Consider the following 21,367-nt stretch of genomic DNA (forward strand, 5'->3'; position numbering starts at 1 on the left):
AGCTCAGCCACAAACAACACCCAGCCATGCATACATTATAGCAAGTCTCATTACCATCTTATAACCGTCTGCTTCCCTCTTGCTGCTATCCTACTTCACCCCTGCACTCACCTCCACTCTGCCTGTACTCTTTTCTTCACCCCTCGTGTGCACTGTTCACTTCTTTCGATGGTTGACCCCAGATATTTAAACTCTTCTACCATCAGTGTCTCTACTCCTTGCATCTGCACTGTCCCACCTGCCCGACTCGTATTTATACTTATGCTTCTATTGATTTTCATCTCTTCTCTCCAGAGCATTCCTCCACCTCATAGGATATTGGATTCCTACTTTCACTACAGATGAGTGTCGTCTGCAAACAGGTGCTTCTCTGGCCTCACCTGTTAATCTGTCCATTAGCACTGCACACCAGAGTGGGCTCAGAGCAGATCCCTGATGTAATCTCACCGTCCTTATGCCCGTCCTGCACCACCCTCACATACTTCTCTGCCACTCTTGACTTCTTCATGCAGAACCACAGCTCCTCTCTTGGCACGCTATCATCTGCGTTCTCTGATCCATAAAGACTCGGTGAAGCGTCACATCTGTAGTGCTCTTCCACTCGGTGCATGAAACCATACTGCTACGCACTGATTGACACCTCTCTTCTTAACCTGGCTTCAACTCTTTCCCATATCTTCATGGTATGCCTCATCAGCTTTGTCCCTCTGTTTTGTTCTGCAGCTCTGCACATCACCCTTGTTCCTGACACTTGGTCGACTAAACGAGGAAAAGTAAACTGGACTAAACGACTAATCTAAAATCAAGAAACACTCGGATATTAAGTTACATTTGAGAACCGTTTAATGGAAAATGTCAAAAAACTAATAAGGAAGGTGTTTTAAACCATTATTCACGTTCTTCAATCATGAATGATGCTGCATAAATGTGTAGCACTTCACATCGTTAAACATTTTCTTTCACTTACTGAGCTCCTCACCCAACGCTAAGGCGTAGACCAGGGGTGGGCAACTCCAGGCCTCGAGGGCCGGTGTCCTGCAGGTTTTAGATGTGTCCTTGAGCCAATACAGCTGATTCAAATGGCTAAATTACTCCCTTAACATGTCTTGTAGTTCTCCAGAGGCCTGGTAATGAACTAATCATTTGATTCAGGTGTGTTGACCCATCCTGCAGGACACCGGCCCTCAAGGCCTGGAATTGCCCACCCCTGGCATAGACCATCTACCTTTCAGCGAAAGCTAATTTCTGCTTTTTGTCGCCTGCATTGTAGATGATGACTTTGCGTCCATGCCTAAACAGAATAATGAGTACAGTCGGGATAACAGTGATAAAGAAAAGTAGGGCTGAGCTGTCCTTTCCTTTAACTCTAAGCTCTCTTTTCCTTTGCTGTGCTGTCTGTCTTGGGGAAATTAGCTCTCACTTCTGTCTGTCCGAGTAATACAGTAGCATTAGCATTAGCTGACACACTGAAGCACTTTGTGTATTTACTTTGTGTTTTACACGTTACTGTCTTCATCCTCTCTCCGCTCCAACACTCGCTAGATGCTGAAGTGCCTCAAACAACAACTTGTAGATATTACAGTAATCAGTAACAGAGTACTTTTTCAGTAATTTTAGTTACAATTGTGTTGCTACTTGTGTTAACAAAATTCTCGCTTATCTGCACACTGGGTGGGTAGAAAGAGGGAAAAACAAAAAACATCGAGCTTGCTGCTTTTCGTCCCGCACACTTGGGCTACAGGCCCGATGTCAAAGTAAGTGTAGATATGGTCACTACTTTAGTGCTTTAGAGCAATTAAAAGTGCAACAGTAAAACTGCACCCAGGACAGAAGCGGCTACCTTATGCTGCTAACACAGTTGCAGCACTTTGGACTGAACTTCAACAGGTAACAAGGGCAGCGGCGCAGCATCAATGTCAACCTGTTCATGTTTGTGAAGGAGAATCGCTGTAACGGTCGCTCTGAGGTCTCGATGAGCTCTGTTCATCTTCACTCTGTGTGTTTGGTTTGAGTTCATACATGAAAAAACCAAAAGAAAAATGATGTGTGTGTGTTAGCATAAGGATTTTTGTTGGTGTGAGTCTGTAGTCTCAGCTTTATATTGCGATCTGGTAACTATGCAATAATGGATTTCAGGTCATTTTACAGAGAAAGACAAAAGTAATGGTAGAAACTAAGTAACATACTATGGTTTAAAGAAAAGTAATGAGTAATGTGTAAACATGACTTTTTTTGAGTAATGAACCTAATGCTGGTTCTGGCCCACCTTTAACCCCTGAGTGTAGCGCTATAAATGAGGCATAAATTATTTGGTTTTGCTCGTTTCGTCTCTTTGCACGTGATAAGCCGGTGATGGAGGGTTGGCTCTTGTGTTGTTCTTTCCTCCAGTTTAGGTTCAGAATAGTTTGAAGACGTGCACAGATGTGGAATAATAACTCTCTTCAAATATCATGAAAGTAACGAGGCTGAGTAAAAAGTACAGATATTTGTGTAAAATACGAAGCTGTCAGAAAAATAAAGACTAAAAGCACAAATACCATAAAATTCTATTTCAGCACAGTAACAAACTCTCTGTTTTGTTACGTCCCCCCTCTGGCTGTTGTATGTCGAGTTTTACTTGGACCCGTTACTCGTCTTGGTGACAAAGCTGAGGAAACAGCACATACAGCCCTGTGACAAAAATGTGCCACAGGTGTCACCAAACACCCAGCGATCCAACACCAACCTGTTAGTAAAGGAGCTACAGCCCCAGTGTCCCCAGCTACTTCACCGAGGTCCTAAAAGTAGAAAGAAAGAACCCAAATACTTTATTCTTTTTTCCTGTTTTTTACTGATTACATCTGTACATCTCCAGGGGTGTCCATGTTATCTGATCCTGGTAAAGCTGGTATAATAATGTTATGTTTTTTAGTCGTGCAGGTATTTACTTTTTACCATGTTTCCTTGCAGATCTGGAACATCAAACAGATGATAAAGTTAACACAAGAACATCTGGAGGCTCTCCTGGACAAGTTTGGCGGAGAACACAACCCTCCCTCCATTTATCTAGAGGTAAGATCGTTTCGGCTTATGTGAACAGAACTTGCTGTGACCCTCGTAAATGTCACTGGAGGTGTTGAAGCTGTTGAGTTCGTTCCTCACGGTGTCTTCTTTGGCAGGCCTATGAGGAGTACACCAGTAAACTGGACGCTCTGCAGCAGAGGGAGCAGCAGCTGCTGGAGGCCATCGGTAACAGCGCAGACTTCTCCTGCTCTCAGTCTGCTATACCAGCCCTTCTGGAAGTCAAGATAGGAGGTTGTGGGGTTGGTGCGGGGCCTCAGGCTTTCCCCTCGGCCCCAAACACTTTGGCTGTGCTGCAGACCCCCACTGACACAAGCCGAGCCAACCCTCGCTCCCCCCAGAAGCCCATTGTCAGGGTCTTCCTGCCCAACAAACAGCGAACAGTGGTATGTGTGACCCGCTCTCTCGGGATGCTTATGTTGATTTTAAGGCACAAAAGTCTGATCGACGAGGCTCATGAGAAGCCAGCGCCATGCTGATTTTCATTTGCAGCAGCAGATATTAGATGTTCAGAGTTAATATATTGGTGATCTTTGCATCTGGTCTTTCACAAACTGCTTTTTCATGTTGACTTAGTTTTTGCTGAGTTAATGATGATACAGTGTAACATGTAACGTGTTGCTGAACATGGTGAGGAACACGTGATTATTATTTTGTCATACATAAAACCTCAGAGATGAAAGACGGCGTGCAGTCTTTTTGACTTTAGGTTGCACAAAGTGCTCTGTCTCACTCGCTGTCAGATACTCACAGCAATACAAATCTCTAGTTTAAAATAAAACATGGTTTTACATTAAGGCATAAATATTATAAGTCCCTTTATGTATTTGTATTCTTTATTCAATTGAAAGTAGAGCATTGGGCAGATACTAACCCTGAGTTTGTCACCAGAATCTCAGAGTTAGTATGACTGTTGGATAAAAAGCACGTGGGTGTAGAAAAAAAGTGCTTGTATGAATGGGTGAATGAGGCAAATTGTAATACGTGGTTGGAGCTAGAGTAGAAAAGCGATGTATCAGAACCAGTCCATTTACTATTCAGCATCTTAATCCCACACCAGAGAAATGCACTCGTTAAAGCAGCAAAAAGGGTCAGAAAGAAAATTATAGATGCATATTGTTCAGTCTGACTCCTGTCGGGATAAAGGCCTGCAGCTCATCCTGCACCGTGGCTGTAACAGCTGTGGTCGGAGGAGCGAGAGGCGGTGTCCATCATGGACATCAGCTTGGCTCTTCCTCTGAATTATTGTTGCACATTTGAGGAAACATCAGGCTTGATTTAAACATTGCATTCTTAACTTTGAAGAGTAAAATGTGACTAAAGATTATAGCCAAGAAGATGTACTGACTTGGAATTTATTACTAAGACAAACTCTTTGTAAGCTCGCTCGGTGCTTATTATAAAAAAGTCCCGCAGATCGACTCGTTCAGACGTGTACAGGATGGGTGCTTCTCTTTTCTGTCTCTGGCTAAACTTAGTTCTGTGTGACAGCGTCTGGCTCAGCTTGGGAATAATTAGGAGCCTCTGTGACGGACTTGTGTGGTGATTTCTGCATAAATCTGCACAAAACTTCAGTTTGTCATTAACCTCCTAGGGCCTGGCGTCCACATATGTGGACATCCCATTTTGGGTTATTTAGACCAAAATACTCAATTTTGTTCTACAAGGGCCTGATATCCACTTACGAGGACATTATACTGCTACTGTTCTATCAAAATATTAAACGAATATCCTCATACGTGGCTCTTATTTTTCTTAGAAAAAAAATCAGGTAAAGAAAAAAAATCAGGTAATTCTTTGTTTTTACATTCATCGAGCCTCAATCAGCCCAAATATCAAAGAGAAACTAAAAATGCATGCCAAGAGAGTCTGGGTCTTAGGAGGTTGAAGTGCATTCACAGGTCTGCCGTGGTTTAATGCAGACGAAGGCTGAGAGCATTAGTCTGACCCATAAAGTCAGAGTAAAGCTTCCAGAGAGGCCCAGCCCTCCACGTCAGCTGGGTCGTCAGTGTTCTGGTTCTCTGAGTGTTGACGATCGGCGGAGGTCGGGCGAGATGACTGAATGTAATACTACAGTACTGCTGCCAGCCTTCCCTGAAACGATGACCTGTGGCTGCTGGCTGAGAGATGTAAAACCCAAACCTGGTGTGGTTACGTCCTGTCATTTCTGTGTCAGTTCAGTGAGTGTCGTTGTGCTGCCTTCAGGTCCCGGCACGCTGTGGGATGACTGTGAGGGACTCCCTGAAGAAAGCCTTGATGATGCGAGGACTCATTCCAGAGTGCTGTGCGGTCTATAGGATACAGGATGGGTAGGTGTCTCACAGACTTATCAGTTGGTGTTTCATGTCACTGCGTCTCCTCGCGTCTTCACATCTCGACTCCTTCCAGCGAAGATGTTTGAGAAAGATGTGAAGAAGCTGCCAGATGAGAGGACTGTGCTAGTGATTTAATTCTTAGCATAAAACTTGAATTCACCATACCACAAGTTATTACAGTTTGTGTTTAAAGGGTCAACTTCACTGTGACATTATGTTAATTTGACCTCTGCTTCTTCGTTACAGATATTATAAGAATGGACTGATTTAGATGTCATGTGCAGATTCCCTGTCTGGCAGTCAGGATGTACTTCCAATTTAATGTTTAGCCAGTTTTTTGCTTCAGGCCTTTATCTGCAGACATAAGAACTATAGTATGAAAATGAGTTTGGTAACAGCTGGGAATCTCCTTCACATGAAATGTACAGTCCTGGGAAAAAACAAAAAAGTACCTGTTTACTGCTTCTGAATGATTAAGAGAGCAAATAGCAGCTAACGGCTACTTCATGAAATGAAGTGAGTGTGAGCGCCTCTGTGAAAGCAGAAGTTTGAGTAGTTGGCTGCTCTGGTGCAGATGTGTGTGGCATTGGACACCTCAGCAAATTTACCCCGAGGTCTGAATGTGCACCACTTTAAAACAAACCCAAGAACTACAGCTTAGACCAGCTGTCCCCAACTTCTGTTAGGCAATATTTTCACAGACAGGCCTTTAAGGTGTCGCGGATAAATACGACAAAAAAGATGATACGACCGAGACAAAACCTGTGCTATTTTGTAAATATAATAAGTGCAAATTCACTGTGTAATTGTGTAACTTTATTAGCAGCGTCCTCCTGAAATGTGCCAACAACATTGAGAGTAACATCCTCCTCTCTGCCCCTTAACGCCCTCTGGTCTCTACGGTAACGCGTAACTATTTCTTTCAAAATAAGACACACAACTACGACACGGGAAAGACCCAGGGAAACCGAGTTAACGATAAAAACCCCGGAAACCGTAAATTTCACACCCGAGCCTGAACTCTCGCAGCCCGGTACCAAACAACTCACGAACCGGTACCGGTCTGTGGCCCGGGGGTTGGGGACCGCTGGCTTAGACTATCGGCCTCAGTTAGCACTTTAAAGTTAACGTTCATAACAGTCTAACTAGAACAAGTGTGGCACGTTTGGAGGGGCTGCGTGGGAAAGCTTCTCTCTAAAAAGAACATGATAGCACGTCACAGGTTTTTAAAGCTACATCTGGATAACCACAAGACTTCTGAAACAACGTCATACAGCATATCAGCACAAAGACCTCATACCAGCTGTCAAGCACAGTAGTGGAGGGGCACAGCCGCTAGACCTGGGCACCTTCCAACATTCGCACTTCCAATAGGAAGCATATTTGGCATGCAGACTGGAGCAGCCAGGCATCAAACCACCAACCTTCCAGATAGTAGAGGTTAAGCTCTACCTTCTGAGCTACAGCCACATAATGTGAGGCCATGTGTCTCACAATCACAGGGATAGCGCAGTCCTCAGAGCGTACCTGCAGAGTGTTTGTTGTCAGATGGTGTCCAACATGGGCCACACCTGAATGTGCTCCATCAGTGTGTCCAGTGCATGCAGAGTCCGTGGCCGACTCTTCCGGCCCACTTGTCAAAAAAAACTATTTTCTGAGTAAATATATTTGTAAAGGTGCTACTGACGTGAAATTCTCACGGCACAGTCCATCCAATCCACACATGCAAAGAGGTTATGTGCAATAATCAGAAATGGGTAGCAGTGCAGAGCCAAGGATAAGCTAATCGCTGTATTCTGCCACTTCTCCACCCCCGTTGCTATATTGCCTGTTTGACGCACTGTTTTTGAAAGGAGGAGAGAACCAGGACTTGGAATCTCATTGGATGCCTCCTGGCTGAGGTGTTCCAGGGATGTCCCAACAGGGCAGACTCTGGAGAGGCTACATCTCTCAGCTGGATTTCCCCTGGATAAGCTGAAGGAGGTGACTGGTGAGAGGGAGGTCTGGGCTTCTCTGATTAGGCTGCTGCCCCACAATCCGGCCCGGATATAAGTGGGTGGATGGATGTATGTATGGAATGGCAGATCGCTACAAAATTAATGTCCGTAAACTTTAACTCGAACTAAAACAACGGCGTAAAGATGGGAGGGCCAAACTTTCTCCAGCACAATGTGACACACCAATAACGCCATACACAAAATGCTGACGTCAGGTTATTGCTTCTGAAGGTGGATCTGCGAGCTGGGGTGTAATTTTTTCATAGGCCTATGTGTTGGGACCGCCATATGGCCATTGGGCATTTTTGATGTAGGCAGTCTCGCGTTGTACCGCACTGTTGTACACGGTACACGTCCCACACTGTGGGGAGGGTTATACAGTGCGCACAGTATCATGAGTCCTGCTGTAACTGATGAAAGTGGAGCAGTAGGATGTATGGGTTTTTTGCTGGAAACCATCATGGTTAGTTTTGCACCGCTCTTGGTGCGGTGGCTAAACCAACGGCTGGCTGAGGTGTAGACAGTTTCCGATACTCCCCACTTCCTGTTTCAGAGAGAAGAAGCCTATTGGCTGGGACACAGACATCTCGTGGCTGACGGGGGAAGAGCTGCATGTAGAAGTGTTGGAAAACGTGCCGCTCACCACACACAACTTTGTAAGTACTTTCAGAAAACCAAGTGTCCCGTAGTGGCTGAGAAGTGCTCAGTGCAGCCGGGGTGACTCTGGTCTGTATGTCTCTGTTTGATCCACAGGTGAGGAAGACTTTCTTTACACTGGCCTTCTGTGACTTCTGCAGAAAGTTGTTGTTCCAGGGTTTCCGCTGTCAGACCTGTGGCTACAAGTTCCACCAGCGGTGCAGCACTGAGGTTCCTCTCATGTGCGTCAACTACGACCAGCTCGAGTAAGTTCAATGCAGGAAGGAGCACACTGCTGTGACCAGTTTGGGCCGATATAAGGATGTTATGGCTCCACAGGCTTGGCTCAGTGACCTCTGTGCAACAAGTGCAACAAAAAAGAGAGACAAATGTCATGACTACATAAAAACGAGTTACTGTAAGCTCCAGAATTCACCGTTGGTTCCTGTGGTAGGCAAATGAAAGGGCTGCAGAACAAGTGTGCTCGGTGTGAAAGGATGTGGGTTAGTGCTTGTTTGGCCTGTTTACGGTTACAGTTCCAACTGTGCCTGAATCATATGTTTTCGGCGTGTGCTCTGCAGCTTGCTACTAGTGTCCAAGTTCTTTGAGCACCACCCGTTCACCCAGGAGGAGGTCTCCTCAGAGGGAACCACGCCTGTGTCTGAGGCCTGTCCGTCACTTCCCCCATCCGACTCCACTGGGTGAGTCCTCCAGCCTCATACCGAAAAGGAGATGTTTTCCTTCTGTTTCCTCAGCAGAACATTTAGAGTCTGAAGTTTGAAGTACTAACCAACGGCTTTCTGTCCAGATCAATATGCCACACCACTGTGTCGCCGTCCAAATCCATACCCATCCCGCCCAGTTTCCGGCCCAACGAGGAGGACCACCGCAACCAGTTTGGCCAGCGGGACCGTTCATCCTCTGCCCCCAATGTGCACATCAACACCATCGAACCGGTCAACATCGATGTGAGTCCGCTGGACTCGCTGATACATGAGAATTTTCTTTCATTCTATTTTTTTCATCACCTCACACAGCGCTCTATGGTTTCACTTCAGCGTCCAGCATGTGTTACAGATGTGTTACAGATGTGTTAACGTTGACTCTACAAATTACCAGAATGATGTAGTCTCTTATTTCTTTTGTGCTCTTGACATTAAAATAACAGTTAATACACTTTCTTAAGTTGACCAGCAGAAGCTCTCTGTCGTCCACAGACTGTGGAGCCGCTCTGATGGACAAGCTCTTCCATAACACTTTGATAATACTTTATTATTTACTTTCTTTATTAGTAGTAGTAGTATTTTACTTCCCTGAACAACACCCCATCCAATCAACACATGCAAAGAAATAAAACCATAGATGTCCAAATATTATATATAATGAGGAGAGATGACACAGGGAAAAATTATTGAACATGCTTGCTGAAATTTATTTAATACAAATTTAAAAACTGTTGCCGATGACAACGACAGCTTCTGTACAGAGAAACTAATCGCACGTGTTGTGATTTCGACCCATCATCCACACCAACAGTCTCAGGGCTCTGTGGGCCCCGTCTTTAGTTCTTTCCATGGAGTTTCAGTGGGATTCGGGTCACCTGATTGGCTGGGCAATTCTAACATTTCTCTGAACCCAATTAAGTTTCCTTGGCTGTTTTCGAGGGATCGTCGTCTTGCTTAAACGTCCACCCTTATTTCATCTTCCTCATCCCGGTGGATGGCTGCAGATTTTTATTCAATTTTCAATTCAATTCAATTTTATTTATACAGCACTAAATCCCAACAACAGTCGCCTCAAGGTGCTTTATATTGTACAGTAGACCCTACAATAATAAATACAGAGAAAAGCCCAACAATCATATGACCCCCTATGAGCAAGCACTTTGGTGACAGTGGGAAGGAAAAACTCCCTTTTAACAGGAAGAAACCTCCAGCAGAACCAGGCTCAGGGAGGGGCGGGGCCATCTGCTGTGATTGGTTGGGCAGAGAGAAGGTTGTGTATTTGTACTATTTGTAACTGGAACCATCAGTATGTTTGGCAACACTAAGGTTTTGAAGGTCTTGAGGAGTTTTTACCCACCATGAGATGTTTCTTGGGTGACTCGTTGGTAATGAGACACATTTTGTGGGCCATCAGTTGTAAATGAACCAACTGACATTAATTTGCATTAATTGGCAGGACTTTTAATTACTGATAGATCTCAGCTGCTGTTCCATGTCTTTTCTTCTCATTATTACACATAACTTAATTGACGGACACCTGTGGTTTGATTTCTGTGCACGTGAGGATTGGATAGATTGTTTCCAACATCTGGTGAGGATTTCATGTCATTTATACATTTAATTCAAAAGTGGGTGACGTGTTCAATACTTACTTTACCCTCTGTAAATACCATCAGTTTGCACTTGGAGCAAATCCTCATGTATTTATGTTAAGCGTGTTTTTCACCCTCTGCAGCAGCTGAAATCATGACACAGTGTTCATGTTCATTTTGCTTTCTTCTTTATTTCAGGACCTGATTCGAGATCAGGGCTTACCGAGGTCAGATGGAGGTAAGCATCCAAGAGGGAAACTTCACACTCAACTTTTTCCCCATCATCTCACATCTCTGTGCTCTTGAATTTTTTTTATCTGTGTGCGTGTGTGTGTGTGTGTTCAGTCCTGTGCCTTGCCAGTCACCGAGCCGTGAGCTGAAGGTCAGGGGTTTTCGAGGATGAGCGGTCTGAGTGCTCCTCCAGGCTCAGCTCCTCCTCACGTGAAACTAAAACATTTGACAAATTTTCCAAAAGTCCCAACAAAGCAGCTCTGCAGCAAAGCATCACAATACACGGAAAGTGTTAAACAATGTTTCCAGTGTAATCTGGGTGTGCAGTAAGAGTGGACATCTGTGACACGTGTGTGGACTGTTTTACATTCAGTGTGGTGTGGCAGTTTTAGATCCTGAAACTAATCTTGCAATTCAGTTCAGTTTAATTTATACAGCACGAAATCACAACAGTCGCTATGAGCAAGCACTTTGGCAACAGTGGGAAGGAAAAACTCCCTTTTAACAGGGGCGGGGCCATTTGCTGTGACTGGTTTGGGTGAGAGAAGGAAGACAGGATAAAGACATGCTGGGGAATGAGTAGTGTTCAGTTATTAGTCGACTACAAAGTGCAGTCAAAGTCTTAAGTTGTCAGAGTAAGCAGTCACGTGAAGCTAGCTACAAACATCACAAGCTAACCCATGTTTCAGCTGCACGTTGACACGAAAGTTGGAAAAATTCTGTGATAAAAGAAACAATACACGAAATAAATGCTGGAAGTGACACACGGCTGCAGACAGTGTGTGTCAGAGGAAGAGCACTGTGCAGTAGTTTAGTATTAAAAACCTGTGTGTGTGTGTGTGTGTGTGTGTGTGTGTGTGTGTGTGTGTGTGTGTGTGCGCGCTTCAGTCAGACTGGAAAAGCTACTAAACTATATGAATAAAGTCAAGTTAGCAGACCTGTCGTTATCACAGCGCTGCCACAGAGGACAATGATCAAGTTTTCCATTAAATGAATGATCGTGTGTGTGTGTGCGTGCGCGTGCGTGTGTGTGTGTACATGATCATATAATCCTTGCGGTGATTTTATTGTGTTCATTACCTCTGACTGCAGACAGGTTTTGGTTTTGCTGCATGAGAGCAAACATCTGCTGACGTTTACTGCAGGTGTACACGTCATCCAAAAACTCCACAGCAGTCGATCTCTAACCTGGACCCTCACAGTGTGAGTTACCATGGAGATGTACTCGAGTAAAGAGCCAATGGACTTCATGGTAGAGGACGCCCAGAGCGAACCCTGGAGTCACCCTGACTGACAGCTTATAGCTCTGACTGTGTAGCCATAGTTAGAGCCTAGTTAGTGACAGGGGCGTGTTGAGTAGCAGTGATGGTCTGTCTGTCTCTCTTTGCCCTGCAGCCCCCCCGACCCACCCCGCCTGCTGCTTGAGGAAGCACCGAACACGGACCTCAAGCCCCCTCCTATACTCCTATCCCAATGACATAGTGTTTGATTTTGAGCCCGAGCCCGTTTTCCGAGGTAGTTAGGCCTCTGTGTTCCTGTGTTGTTCTTCCATTCACATACACACCCCACCCACCCACCCACCCACATCTCCACCGCAGCCCCATCTCCCTCCACACTCTCTCTGTTCTTTGCCTTTATGCCCTCACATGCTCCTTCAGCCATACACCTCACGGCGCAGTACCACACGCTGCCTGCTCGATGGATAGCGGTTTCTTTGATGGAGGCGCTCTTGTGTTCAGTCATTGGTTAAAAAGAATGACATGTTAATCAGAAAGCCTGCCTCCTGTCCCGAGGCGGGCTTTGATGTTCACTGCAACATCTTGTTAGCAGGCTGTTAAAATCAGTCTATACCCTAACTGTTACATAATAACAAAGAGTCATATTTGTTTCCCAGTTTTTCTTTTAATATGTCGTCGTTGTAAGATTTCCAAAGCCTCCCAGCTTTTAGCGTCATAATTGAATCATGATTTTGGTCAACATGAACGATCCATTGATTCGTTTGCAGGATTTTTTTTTTCCATTTCTATTCAGACATCACAGCTAACTGTAGCATCTGTAGCTATTGGATATGAAGCTATTGCCTGAACTGGCAGCTGTTTGAAATCAAAAAGGTGTTTGCTAGTGTCACAAATATAAAATGCATCCATGCTGCAGAGTGCCATCTTCAGAGTACGGCGTAGTCTGTGCACTCCTTTGACTGACCAAATAGGTCTGCACACTGATTGGCTCAGACTAGAAGTAGCAGTTTTGTATTCTTTGCTTTTACTGTGAAGTCTGTTTTCAAACAAGCCGGCTGAAAATGTCCGGACGGCATTTTTGTAGTTCTTTCAGGACATCTGAATCTTAACTTCAGGACCCGTTCAGAGAAAAAAAGATGATTACATATTAGAACCTTTGTTTTGGAAGAATCGGTGACCAAAAATATCAAATCTGTGACACAAACAGCTGCCATCCAGCCAAGCACGCCCTCACCTGTCCTGTACATGTGAACGAACACACACACACACACACACACACACACACACACACACACACACACAAACATTGATGCTGAAGCCTCAGTCTCTTTTTTTTCCCCCTTCCTGCCTTCTCTGTTTTTGACAAGTCCCTCACTTCCAGACCTTTACCTTTCACTACTCTTTATCTTCTTCTCTAGGCTCGACCGCAGGTCTGTCGGCCACGCCTCCCGCCTCTCTGCCTGGCTCTCTGACCAACGTCAAGGTCCCGCAGAAGTCGCCGTGCCCGCAGAGGGAGCGCAAATCGTCCTCCTCGTCCGAGGACCGCAATAAGATGGTGAGTGGCGTCCGCAGATGCTAGCGTTGTGCTGCGTCTCATTGTGCGCTCGTGCTGATCGACTGTCCTGTATGACAGAAAACCCTGGGGAGGCGGGACTCCAGTGATGACTGGGAAATCCCGGAAGGTCAGATTACCCTGGGTCAGAGGATAGGCTCTGGATCTTTTGGAACTGTCTTCAAGGGAAAGTGGCACGGTAAGACTGCGTCACACCCCACGCTCGGCAAAGACACCTACAGAGCGTCGTCTACATGCCGCAGCCTGCCTGCTGATCGTGTGCATGCTTTGATGAGCAGCATGTACACGCTGCTTCCTTTGTGACATCATTTAACGGGCTTCCTGCATCAGTTAGTCCAGCAGGACCAGCAAGCGGGTTAAGGTCAGGGACGAGTTTGAGTCTTTCTGGGATAGAACAGTATCCATCAGCTCGGGGTGAACAAACTCTGCTGGATAAACCTGCTCGCCACAGATAAAAGATAAAATGATTTGGAATAAATAAAGCAGATTAGAGCTTCTGGGCTCGTGTAGCTGTAGCGTAAAACGGGCTGAGCGGCGTTAGGACCAAACCCAGCGTACAGTAATGTCTGGTCTGTTTATGCTGTTGGCCGTGAAAGTGGTCTGATGTCTTTATGAGGTGCAAAAAGACAAAGAATTAGCTATTTTAGCACCTTTCTAGGCTGTTGTGTGTTGCCAGGCAACATGATGACCTTTTAATGTGTTGTGTATAATTTAGCTTTTGTAGATATAAATGCTAATATTAGATGTTATTGACAGATTCCACGTATTATAGTAAGATCACCAAAGTCAGCAAACGTGTGTGTGTCTGTGTGTGTGTGTGTGTGTGTGTGTGTGTGTGTGTGTGTGTGTGTGTGTGTGTGTGTGTGTGTGTGTGTGTGTGTGTGTGGAGACTTTAAGCTAGCTTTTAAACTGAAATTCTCAGGCTCAACATGATAGGGTGGGAACTTCCACCCAATCCTGCTTCGTGCGTTAGCTTTTCCTTGTTAAATCTCAGCAGTTAGTGAATTAGTGTCATCTTTAATCATTTTGTCCCCGGGCTCTCAGGTGATGTGGCAGTGAAGATGCTGAATGTCACCGCTCCCACGCCACAGCAGCTTCAGGCATTCAAGAATGAAGTGGGAGTCCTCAGGTAACCCCCGCCTTCTCCTTTGTGCACAAGCGCGCTGCTGCACACTGCAGAACGTCGCCTTACTGATGCATCCTCTGTCATCAGTGTAAATCTGCTGTAATTTGAACACGTTGTCTGTTTGCACCAGGAAAACGCGTCACGTGAACATCTTGCTCTTCATGGGCTACACCACCAAGCCCCAGCTGGCCATCGTGACCCAGTGGTGTGAAGGCTCCAGTCTGTACCACCACCTGCACATCATCGAGACCAAGTTCGAGATGATCAAACTGATCGACATAGCCCGACAGACCGCGCAGGGCATGGAGTGAGTAACCTTTCCAACATTGAGCGCTGTCAAATTCCACAATGATGCCGTCGCTCTAATGACGCTTTGCTCTTCACCCTCAGTTACCTGCATGCCAAGTCCATCATACACAGAGATCTGAAGAGCAACAGTATCCTTTTGAATCAAAGTCATCGGTTGATAACTGGACTTGGTGCTACAGGAGCGTAAGCAGGACCAAGAAATGCTTCATTTCAGGGGAAAATAAGAAGAGCACACCTTACAGCAGGTATGGGCGTCTCCAACAGGCCGGACCTTCCCCCCGGCCCAGACAGAGGGAGCGCACCAAAATATCAAATATGATATTATTACCATTCATCCACCAAAGTGATGGGATCAGAATGCAGTGATTCTCCAATACTGTGTAATACTGCAAGACACACGATACAGAATATCTGTAACTGAAGAAGAAACGATACTTATTGATTCACTGGATTGTAGCATCCAGCATGTGTGTGTCGTCGTTTTTAAATATTGACGGGTTTTTGTCATGTTAGTGTTTTGGTTTTTTGTCATTTCATGAAGGATCAAAATGGAAAATCCATACTTGGAATATGAAGGAGCTCAGAAGTAGACGAGTGTTTCCTTGACCCGTTGTCCCAGATATTTTCCTCCATGAGGACCTAACAGTGAAGATCGGGGACTTTGGTCTGGCTACGGTGAAGTCCCGCTGGAGTGGCTCCCACCAGTTTGAACAGCTTTCAGGCTCTATTCTTTGGATGGTCGGTGTTCGTGTCCTACGAGACACTTTTTGTTTTCCTGTCATTCTTTCCATCTGATGTATGCTCTCTAAATGTGCTCATGCGTTATACCAGGCGTGCTGAGGCTAATACAGTAAGAGTGAGAACACAGACGTGATCAGAAATGCAGATCAGCCCATTTTCACCCTGTTTGGGGGAACAGAGTATTGCAGAGAATATGAAAAAGAAGCGCCCCCCTTTCATTGCCATAATATTGATTTGAGTCTTTTGTAGACATTTCCTTTCAGTTTGACTGAACAAGCAGTGAATTATTGACAGTCAGTGTAACTTGTGCTTCGTCAGGCTCCAGAGGTAATCCGGCTGCAGGACAAGAACCCCTACAGCTTCCAGTCGGACGTGTACGCCTTTGGCATCGTACTCTACGAGCTGATGTCAGGAGCGCTGCCCTACTCCAACATCAACAACAGAGACCAGGTGAGTGGATGTGATCATGGCCCCACTGCTGCACTCGCTCTAACAGATACGGTGCCGTTAACTCCAGACTCCGCCCCATTTTACCTCTGGTTCAGCAGTCAGACTGAACCATGTTTTTGCTGCTTTAACAAGTGCATTTCCCCCAGTGTGGCATTAACATGTTAAATGGCTCTTCTGTCGGGTTTTCTACTCTGAGCACGTTACACACCATGCCTCATTCATCCAGTCATACAAGTACTTTTCTCTCCATGCATGTGCTTTCTACTTGGGGTTGTTATCTTGCCTGAGGATATTTGGCGTGCAGAAGGAGGGATTGAACCCCAAATGTTTAATGTTTTGGGAATTTCAGCCAGTTTTATACAAAGTTTCCATTTTCAGAGGCTGAAAATAAATTGGACTGAACATCATTTTAATAATGTTTGGAATATAAATGGTGTTTGCTGTTGAATGGGTGAGATGCTCTGCCAGGCCTTTAGCTGGGTTTGTCTTTGGTTCATTATCCATCCACTGTGAGGCGCTGTTTGATTGGTTGGCTGAAGCTGAGCAAAGTCCTGTGCACTTCACACTTCATCCTGTGACTTCTGTCAGCAGCCATGTGCATGCACGTACCGTCACATGGTCTGAGCAGGTGATGTGTTACGCGTTGAATCATGAGCTGTTTCTTTCTTTCTCCATATTTGTTTCCCATCTTTCTGCTGCACGGCAGTTTTAGTTTATCTGTCCAAAGACTAATTCCAGTGTTTTCAGGCACCAGGAGGTTTTTCTTATCCAAAGAGTTCTGTGATCCTCTTTAGCTGTTTAGATGTTGCAGAGCTAGCTGACACATTTTGCCTTTGGACCTCATATTTAAAGTTTGAGACCAAATTTGAACAAATGCCAAAAACTTCCACACTTGGAATGAGCTGCAGATCTTTGATTTGTCATTAATGATGAGGGAGCAGACCTCAGCTGGCCGTGACGACGAAGTTTGTTTGATGACTCGTTCTTTCTGTTCCGTAGATCATATTCATGGTGGGACGAGGTTACCTGTCCCCTGACCTCAGCAAGGTTCGCAGCAACTGTCCAAAGGCCATGAAGAGGCTGATGGCTGACTGCCTGAAGAAGAAGAGAGAGGAGCGGCCTCTCTTCCCTCAGGTGAGAGGAAATCATATTTACAGTAAACTCTTCTTTTTTTTTTTTTCCTTCCAAACCCTTTCAAAAATCGCTGAGACACGGAGACAAGAGACCAGTTTTGAACTTAATGATAGGCACACATGTGAAAAAAGTCAGACTGGGTCGTGTTTCCTACTCTGGGTATCCTCCCATAATGTCTGGGAACAGCTGCTGGCCTGTTGGGACAGGAATGCACACTTGTTTCATTTCCTGATGCTCTGTGTGTGGACTGCATGCTGCTGGAATAGATGCACTTCAGCATCGTCCTGCTCAAAAATTTCAGCACTGATAGAGCCTGTTTAGCAAATACACAACACAATGATCAGACTTAGTACATAGAGCTCGACAAAGGGATTGGTAAGCCTCCTTAAACGGATTCATAAAAAAGGTCCAAACATTTCAGGAGTTGTGTTATTACTGGTGCAGACGGCACAGACTTTCCCAGTTTGCAGTGATGAAAATCACCCCTAACAGTCCAGTGCAGAGCCATGGCTCTGTGGGCGTGTCACATACCTGCACAGAGCTCCGAATCCCCATCATTTCCACACATGGGGAGCACTGACATGTTCAGCACACTGTGGTGTTCTGTATCATACAATCACACAACCAAGAAACGAAGAAAGACGGGGAGCAGCACAACCAAGCAGGCGGCGTGGCACGGGCTGCTTTCTGTGTGAAGGAGCTTTGGGTGAAGCACACACAAGTATAATGAATAACTGTAAAAAAAAAAATTTAAAAAAAAAAGTAAAAGGGTTTCAGGGGCACACATCAGCCTAGTTTGAGCTGGCCACATGACGTGTGTGCATTCATATTCATACAGTTTTTCTAGTCTCACTGACAAACGTCACATTTTAAGTTTTATTCAGGGCTCTGCTCTAAACATATCTAGAGCATCCTGCCGGGGTTTGAACACCTACAGCACTGTGCCAGGGTTTGAGGCACCAGGGAAGTTGCCCATACTGGAGATGTGCAATAGCAGAAGGAGCTCTATAAGGAATGACGTGACTCCTGGTACTGAGTCCATGTAACCAGTGGGGAAAAAAAGCTCCTCTGTTAGAGAAGTGATTAAAAACTAGGTCACAAATGCAGCACACTGCTCTCACACTCATCACTGCTGCTCCCAGCTTCTTTTTAAACTCTAATGGTCTTAATATTTGTTATTTAACAACAGTTTAGTGACATTTCTGTCCATGAAATCCGACTCTTGCTGTCCTGGTGTTCACCTCCAAAGCCCTTCAGCTACTGGCAGCAAACAGACATGGATCGTTTCAGGGTGGAAGCTCAGAGTTTGGTGCAGAGTGAGCGTTCTCCCTTACTCCCTAATTTGCAGCATTTTGGATTTCTTTACTTCCTTCTTTCTGACAGTTGTTGCGTTGCCACCCGATGGCCTCAGCAAGCAGCTACAACCACAGAAAGCAGCTGAGCTGATGTAGTCGCTCATTTCTTGTGTTGTGAGGGAATGGTGATTGTACGATCCTGACTAACGACCCCTGTGGCTTTGTTGTGTATTTCTTCAGATTTTGGCATCCATTGAGCTGCTGGCTCGCTCGTTACCCAAAATCCACCGCAGCGCCTCGGAGCCTTCGTTAAACCGAGCTGGTTTTCAGACAGAGGACTTCAGTTTGTATGCCTGCGCCTCACCTAAAACCCCCATCCAGGCCGGCGGTTACGGTGAGTTATTTTTCTTGGGAACATCACTTCTCAGGATCTGGAGAGGTGAAATCTGGAGCACGCAGTGACAGTAACAGGAAGTGGTAGTGTAGCTTTTTCATCACATACACCATAACTACCTCTAATGAACGTCCCTTATCCCCAAACCATGCTTAGTGCATCACATCTCATCTTTCAGTGTGTTGGCTTGCAGAATATTTCTTGGAACTGAATTTCCACTTACCGTATTCTCCGCACTATAAGGCGCACTTAAAATCCTTTAATTTTCTCAAAAATTGACAGTCCAAAGACTGGTTGTGCTTACTGACCTCAAACCGATTTTATGTGCTACACGGCGCTCAAACATCTGTCAAAAATGTTTTACTACGACTTTGGTAAGCTACGAAGCCGCAGCGCTTGATGGATTGTCGGAGCATTACGGCTACTGTAGTCAGGAGCCTCGCGGAGTAATCTGGGTCCTAAACTCCGTCAGCCTCAGGTCCCAAAGTCAAACGATCACTGCAGCATCACTGAGAGTTACAAACTGTCTAAATTCTTTCATCTTTAATAAAATGATCAGCATTGCTGCTTTACCAGGTGTAACAATTAAGTTTAACATCCAGGCATCCATGAAAACAGAATTTATTACATTTAACAGAGTTAGAAGTTAGCAGGAAGTTAGCTCGCTAGCTTCCACCTAAACATGATATAGCATGTTCTGACTGAGAGATTTCTGAAAAATCCAAACGTACAGCTCTGCTATCACTTCCAACATAAATGAAGACAGAAAACTAAACAGCAGTGACGTTTGTAGGGTTACTGAAGTTGGGCTAGCTGGTATATAATGATGTGCTACGTGATCGCTAGCTACACAGCTATGTTAGCATAGCATAAACACAGTAAAGCTGGAGGATGAACGCTAACTTTTTTGAGATAATCCATCCACAATACCAGGTTAGTCATTAATATACTGCAACAACATGGGAATAGAGCAGCTGCAGAGAATTCAACATTAATGAATCAATGGTACAGAAGTGGAGGAAGCAAGAAGAATGAGCTGAGTAAAGTTTGATTTATCTGACTGTTTTGTTTCACTTAATGTGCCTTATAATCCGAAAAATACGGTACGTAAAACAGCCAGTGGTAACACTAAATACACTATAGGGCTTTGGAGTTGACGTCACGCCGCAGTGCATTGTGGGATCGCAGCGCCATGTCAGAAGGCCACAAATCAAAACAAACACACTGTGTTGGAAGCAGGACTGCCAGAACCCTGCTTAAAATCAGCGCAAAAGACAAAGGGCTGTATCGCGAACGATTGCGCCCAGACGCCAAGAGACGGTACTTTGAAAAAATAGCGTGCATCGGTAATGTGGACCCGTATGAAAAAAGGCAGTGGAGCGGAAACCCAGACGGCCTACCGCCATTGTCATATCCCGATATCGTCGCGTACCTTGTCTGTGGAGTCAGCGCATACACGGCGAATCATTTTCAGAATTATAAATTCCTGGAGGCGCACATCTAATTCACAAACGGTTGGGTACAAGATTTGGCCGTTTTTAAGCCTCCACGTTGTGAGTACGTTGACCATATGACCAAGATACAGCCAGAGGTTGCCAGCTGTGCGTTGCCATGTAAATAGTTTGCATTTCATGTGTATGTACTTGCTAAGTACATGTCAACAGATCTTGAATAAAAAAAAAAAACATACTTTTCTTTTCTGTTTCATATTTCATATGCTGGTTTGCCTGCAATAATGCCAAATAATACGCTACTCCGTCAACATGACGTGGTTCTGCAGCGTCACACATTAGGATGCTTTATCTAATTATCTATGACCTCAGCGCATTCAAAATAACACGAAAAGCCTATTAAGAGAGCAAACCAACAAAAAATTGGGGATGGCAGAGAACTCGATATCCGCTCGTCTGACCGCTGCAATCCAAGCCTGACGTCTTCGTTTAGTAATATCGGATACATGAGATCCCTCCCGTTGCCTCCAGGAGGGGAAACGATGAAAAGAGAGCCAATTTTCCAGCTTCTTGCCTTCCTTATCGTGTGATCTAACGTTGCAACACAGCACGTACGAACCATAGCTGACGCTTCTGTGTGCTTTCTTTGGCCTACTGTCATGGCGGGAGGGGGGGTGGCCCCGCTCCCGTGACATCACGCTCCAAAGCCCTATACCCGGTCTTTAAGTGATGACGTGACGAATCCTGCTTCCGAGCCTAAAGTAGTCTGCGTCTAATATGGCTTTTGTGTTGTTAACATGTTTAATGTTTTATATTTTCTTCTATTTAATCTCAAAAAGCTCCTAAAAACAGTCAGTGATCACTGTTGACCATTATACTTTGCTTAATGAAGTAAATTAGGTAGAGTGTATTCCTTGAACGCTGTAGTTCCGATATATTCGCAGCCCCCTGTTAGCCACAGAGCTGTCTCAGCTGTTGTTTCCATCCTGCCCAAAAGTGCTGTGAGCGCTCTGTACAAGCTGGAGTCCACGCAGAGTCTCAGGTGTTGTTATTTTTGTGTAATGTGTGACAGAGTGTCAGGAGTTATTTTCCCTTTGAGT

At 45.1% G+C, this 21,367-nt stretch overlaps 1 protein-coding gene across 2 annotated transcripts in view; it reads left to right on the plus strand.

The window, feature by feature from the left end:
* The window catches only part of braf (B-Raf proto-oncogene, serine/threonine kinase), a 32,250-nt gene that overhangs the window by 6,845 nt on the left and 4,038 nt on the right, over window positions 1–21,367 (plus strand). Inside the window, exons 2-19 of one of the 2 annotated variants that reach the window (XM_063460139.1) lie at window positions 2,950–3,051; window positions 3,159–3,446; window positions 5,266–5,369; window positions 7,926–8,028; window positions 8,126–8,274; window positions 8,590–8,709; window positions 8,817–8,976; window positions 10,524–10,563; window positions 11,952–12,071; window positions 13,213–13,349; window positions 13,428–13,545; window positions 14,412–14,496; window positions 14,624–14,800; window positions 14,884–14,930; window positions 15,422–15,540; window positions 15,862–15,993; window positions 16,993–17,127; window positions 18,663–18,816. In XM_063460139.1, coding sequence (XP_063316209.1) covers window positions 2,950–3,051; window positions 3,159–3,446; window positions 5,266–5,369; window positions 7,926–8,028; window positions 8,126–8,274; window positions 8,590–8,709; window positions 8,817–8,976; window positions 10,524–10,563; window positions 11,952–12,071; window positions 13,213–13,349; window positions 13,428–13,545; window positions 14,412–14,496; window positions 14,624–14,800; window positions 14,884–14,930; window positions 15,422–15,540; window positions 15,862–15,993; window positions 16,993–17,127; window positions 18,663–18,816 — 2,290 coding nt within the window. The remainder of the gene's footprint in view (window positions 1–2,949; window positions 3,052–3,158; window positions 3,447–5,265; window positions 5,370–7,925; window positions 8,029–8,125; window positions 8,275–8,589; window positions 8,710–8,816; window positions 8,977–10,523; window positions 10,564–11,951; window positions 12,072–13,212; window positions 13,350–13,427; window positions 13,546–14,411; window positions 14,497–14,623; window positions 14,801–14,883; window positions 14,931–15,421; window positions 15,541–15,861; window positions 15,994–16,992; window positions 17,128–18,662; window positions 18,817–21,367) is intronic. The other variant, XM_063460137.1, reaches the window with a different exon arrangement.

Source organism: Pelmatolapia mariae, linkage group LG17 (assembly GCF_036321145.2).
Source record: "Pelmatolapia mariae isolate MD_Pm_ZW linkage group LG17, Pm_UMD_F_2, whole genome shotgun sequence".
NCBI lineage: Eukaryota > Metazoa > Chordata > Actinopteri > Cichliformes > Cichlidae > Pelmatolapia > Pelmatolapia mariae.